Source organism: Pyxicephalus adspersus, chromosome 1, assembly GCF_032062135.1.
Source record: "Pyxicephalus adspersus chromosome 1, UCB_Pads_2.0, whole genome shotgun sequence".
Classification (NCBI taxonomy): Eukaryota; Metazoa; Chordata; class Amphibia; order Anura; family Pyxicephalidae; genus Pyxicephalus; species Pyxicephalus adspersus.
Window position 1 is genome coordinate 164,995,027 of NC_092858.1, and position 4,660 is coordinate 164,999,686.

Sequence of the window (4,660 nt, forward strand, 5' to 3'; positions counted from 1 at the left end):
CATTTTAACTTCATCCTAATTGGATTCTAATCTGATCAATGAAAACAAAACTTCATGCATTCTTTTAAAAAACATCCCAATCCTTTCTTTTAGAATAGGAACCGTTACTTTGATGCATAGACTTTGTCATTATTATTAATAATGAACAGGATTTTTATATTGCTCCTCAGCGCTGTACAATAGGGGTTGCAAATGACAGACATATACAAACAATGACACAGGAGAAGAAAATGATCCTGTCCCAAAGAGCTTACAATTCTAGAAAGTGGGGGAAGTCTCACACAATGGGATGGGGGATATGGATTGGTGGGTAAGTAGTGAGGGTTCTAGAAAGTATTGAGCTGTGGATGTGACGAGGTTATGAGTGAGGAAGTCATTAGTAGGTCATTCGAGAAGCGAAGAGAGTGGCTAGGGGAGTATTTTTCTACCAGGTCAGAAAGGTAAGTGGGACAAGAAAGATCTGCTAGGAACTTGAAGCATTGTACTATAGCTCTTGCAGCAAAAGGCCCAGCATTGGGCAATCCGTGAAAAGGTAACATTTTGACTTCTGCAGCTTTTCACACTAATCCTTTCCGGACTGAAACCCTATTACTTACCCAAATCCCAATCCATACCCAAAAGAAGACCCAAACATTCCAGCAGGGGTTCTTTTATGTTGCTTCAGATGAATGTTATAGTAATTGATCATTTAAATATGTGCAGCAACACAAACAAAGAAACCAGGCTACAATAATCCACACAGAGTGGTAAAACATCAGGTGGCATTTAGTAGAAGATCTTCTGCCAGTTGGCTTTTGTTCTTTAATATATATAGATTTCTAACTTAACATAATTCTCATGTTATTCAGGAGTGTGTGTGCTTAGTACAAAATGCTGGTAAGCACTGGGATTAGGAGAGAATGGTTGCATTGCAGTTGCTGATATGTTTGAGGTACTCTTTTTTTTTTGTGTTTTGCAGGTATGGGTGGAATCACTGGCATGCCTCCTCTTGCAGCTGTAGCCCCTGTGCCAATGCCTCCTATCCCTGTAGTAGGGATGTCTCCTCCTTTAGTGTCTTCTGTTCCCGGTACAGCAATGCCACCTCTGGCTAATGGAGCCCCCACCGTAATCCAGCAACTTCCTGCTTTTGCTCACTCTGGTATGCTGCTTAAAGCTAATCCTCATCACACCTTTCCAGATTACTTTTTAACATTTTGCAAGCTTTCTGATATCATCTGTTCCATGCACAGGATTGTTCTTGCTACAGGAATATATTTATTGCTACACACGTGCAGGGTTGCTTAGTGTCCCTTACTTTGTCATTAGAAAAGAAGGAAAGGTTCAAGTGTGACCCGGTTTTTTTTTTTTTTTTTTTTTAAACTGCTGGTTTTCTCTCTCTGGCTGACATAAACACTTTTATTAATAACTTTTAATTAATAATAACTTCAAAATAAGTTTTGGGTTTCTTTAGGCATATACTTTCTGGGTTCTCAGAGAACATTAGTGCTAAAAAAAACAGTCTGGGAACAAACCTCAAATAGGAGGTGAGCAATGCGGCCCTCTAATTTTCTCATGACAGTCACTGTAAGGTGCATCTAAGACATAAAAAATATTAAAATGTTTCTTTCACTGTACTGTTTTCTACAGATTTTTAGGATTACTTAATACCTCCCTTTCCCCTAGGAATCTATTTGTAAAGCAGTGATTTTGACATTCACTGATATGTTACTGCCATTAAAACATAGACCTAGAAGCCTCTGCACCGGGGAATGTTTCAGTGAATGTTAGATATGCTGGTTTATCAATGAATCCTCTAATCGTCATAAAGTTTGACAGGAGGAGTGTTGTACAGTCCACAAACTGGGCAAGGTTGATAAGACTGCCGTGGATTACGCTGCAGAGTAAACAGGATTTCTGTTAGAATAAATGGGTATTTTTGCAACAGATAATAGACCTAGAAAACTTAAAAAATTAGAAAGCTTTTACTGTTTACCAAAACACAAAAACAGAAATGTAACTTAAAATACATTAACCATAATAAAATGCATAGTTTATAGTCCATGGCAGTGTGCAAAGGTTCTAGACACAGATTGGTTTCCCCAGAAACTTTTGTAAATGTACACACAAACGGCCACATAAATCCCCCTAGGCATTACACAATTTATCGCAGCATGGTCGCAACATATCGCATATGGTCCTAGCTTATGTTATATTTGAGATGACAGATTCAATTTAAAAAGGGCAGAAGGAAATGCACAAGCACATTTTTGGAATTTTTTTTTTCTAAATGGATTTCCTGTAGCATGTAAAAAAAACAGTCATCCGGATGACAGATAAATCTTTTAAGTTGACATTTAAGACAAATGTGTGAAATGGTCTCATGCCGTCTGAAATTTCTGTAAAAAGAATGCATAACCATCCAGTCCCGTTCCTCACTCCTAAAGTAATAATTCCTGAAGCAGACTAATTTAGTCACAGACATTTCTCTCCTGGCACTGCTAAAGTCCATCTGTACCAGAAATGTCTTGTTTACCTTTGCACTGCTGCATGGTGGCTTTCATATATATCCCTCAATTTTCTACTGCAGTAAATATTAAAACTACTCTGTGGATTGCATACAGCATCTGCCTGCCGAGCAGTTTTGTTTATAGAGAGATCACTGGGCTGCACTATTCCTCCTCTTTCCATCTTATAAAATCACTGAATCCAAAGTGAACTCAACAGCTCATTTATCAATCAACTGATTTTTAGGTACACAAGTTGTCATGTGTATGAACAATCAATCAAATCAGATTGGTAGAATTTTATACACATATAGCTTTCGACTTCCAATAGGTTCTTTATTGATCCTAAAAGTCAATTGGAGTGGCCGTTTGAGCCCAAAATTGTCAAAGGTCTGTTTCTGTGTACCATGCCTAACTTCCATTTTTTACATGGCTTTATAAGCTTGGCTATAGCCACATACACACATAGGATTTTTTTTGTAGCTGGAAATAATCTTTTCTGATTCGGAGACTGTTGAACATACACGTGCGCATACACACACACATGCCCATGCTCTGAGAGAGGAGTGAGTGGCACCCTGCTGAACTCTCCTTCATTGACTTGCATAGTGGTTGTTCCATCACATTGTTCATTGAGCAATTATGGTGGCTTGATGAACCGCGTGGAGTAGCTATTGTACACGTCAGAGGTGTAAGCAGCCCTAACAACTGCCTTTGCTTTGTCTAATGAGAGTGCCTCTGTGGCTGGTAAATGCACCCTTAGGGGACAGTGCAGGGGCATTTGGTAGATCTTGGGCATTAATTGAGGGCAATCAGAGGGGACATAGAGGAGTTGTTTTTTTTCATATTACTTTTAAATGTTAAAATGAAGTACAGGTTCGCTTTAAGAGCCCCAGTAGTAACATAACAAAGTCACTGTTCCACTGCTCACTGAACTCTTCAGTAACCACCCAAAAAAAAACAGATGGTTACTGAAAAGTGCCAGGTGGTGCACCCAGCTAAAATTGGCTGGGGAGAACACTATGTTCTAACCAAATGCTGTAGTCACCAAATCTCCCTGATGTATTCCCCGTGGTGTACAATAAGTAGATTTTAAAGCCAAGCTGAGAAATCATTCCACCTTTGTTACAGCCTTCTGAGAGGGTCTGGAATGTACCTAGTATTAGGAGACTTTGTACTAGGTAGCAATACTTTTTCATTTTGCTCATCTGTGATCAATATCTCATCCTAAACTGATCAGAAAACTAATATCAAAGTATATGGATGGCAAAAGACAACTTCATGAAGACTGGAATGAAAAACGGATTGATGCAATTTCTATGATTATTGCTTGACATTAAAGTGCTTGTGGCTATTTACAGCAATGCAGTCTGAATAGTTAAAAGTGAATCATCAAAGAAAACCTATCCAACGCAAGCAAAAGGTTATTCCCTGATTCTTGTAGATATCTACCTTCCCAGTTGCTTAAACTTTGATATTTGAATACCAGTCAAGTGTAGAAATACATATGGTTATATGAACAGCAGTTTTTTCCACTGAATGGAAGATTTTGGTTATCACATAACCGGAAAGTCACCTTGTCTAAAAGGCAGTAATTTTGCCTGCCATTTTTTCAGTAATACTTTAGCATACAGTTGCATACAAATGGTAATGTTATATTATAATTCTGAGTTTGCTTTTATGTATTTGTAGCCACGTTGCCAAAGAGTTCGTCATTTGGCCGCTCTGGTGCTGGAGGCCAAGTAAACACTAAACTGCAGAAAGCTCAGTCGTTTGATGTTGCTATGTAAGTATTCAGCATTTATGGTCATATTTAAGCCTCAATTATAGTCACCCATGCCGTTAACAATCAAACTTTCAATTTGTTCTTTCTTCAGAAACAACCCAACGCTAAAAGACAGCTTACATTTTAACAATTTTACTTCTAAAACACATACTAACATTAAATGTCTCCCTGAGTATCATAAAGATGACCAATAGCAAATATTTATTCATACATGAAATAATAAACTAGTTAAAAATGTGTCAGTTTTTTTAAAATCAGTGACCTATACCCAATATTCTTTCTCTTTTCCACTGTTTAATCTGCTTATTAAATGGTTTTGTATCTGTTATATGCTTGTTGATAGTGTAACTTCCCTTTCTGGTTTAAAAAGTGTTATGATTTTTCCTGACCA

General features: G+C 37.8%; 1 protein-coding gene across 1 annotated transcript in view; it reads left to right on the forward strand.

Annotated features, from left to right (window-relative positions):
- ITSN1 (intersectin 1) overlaps window positions 1-4,660 on the forward strand; it is an 89,261-nt gene that overhangs the window by 28,296 nt on the left and 56,305 nt on the right. Inside the window, exons 6-7 of the mRNA XM_072419929.1 lie at window positions 959-1,138; window positions 4,176-4,269. Coding sequence (XP_072276030.1) covers window positions 959-1,138; window positions 4,176-4,269 — 274 coding nt within the window. The remainder of the gene's footprint in view (window positions 1-958; window positions 1,139-4,175; window positions 4,270-4,660) is intronic.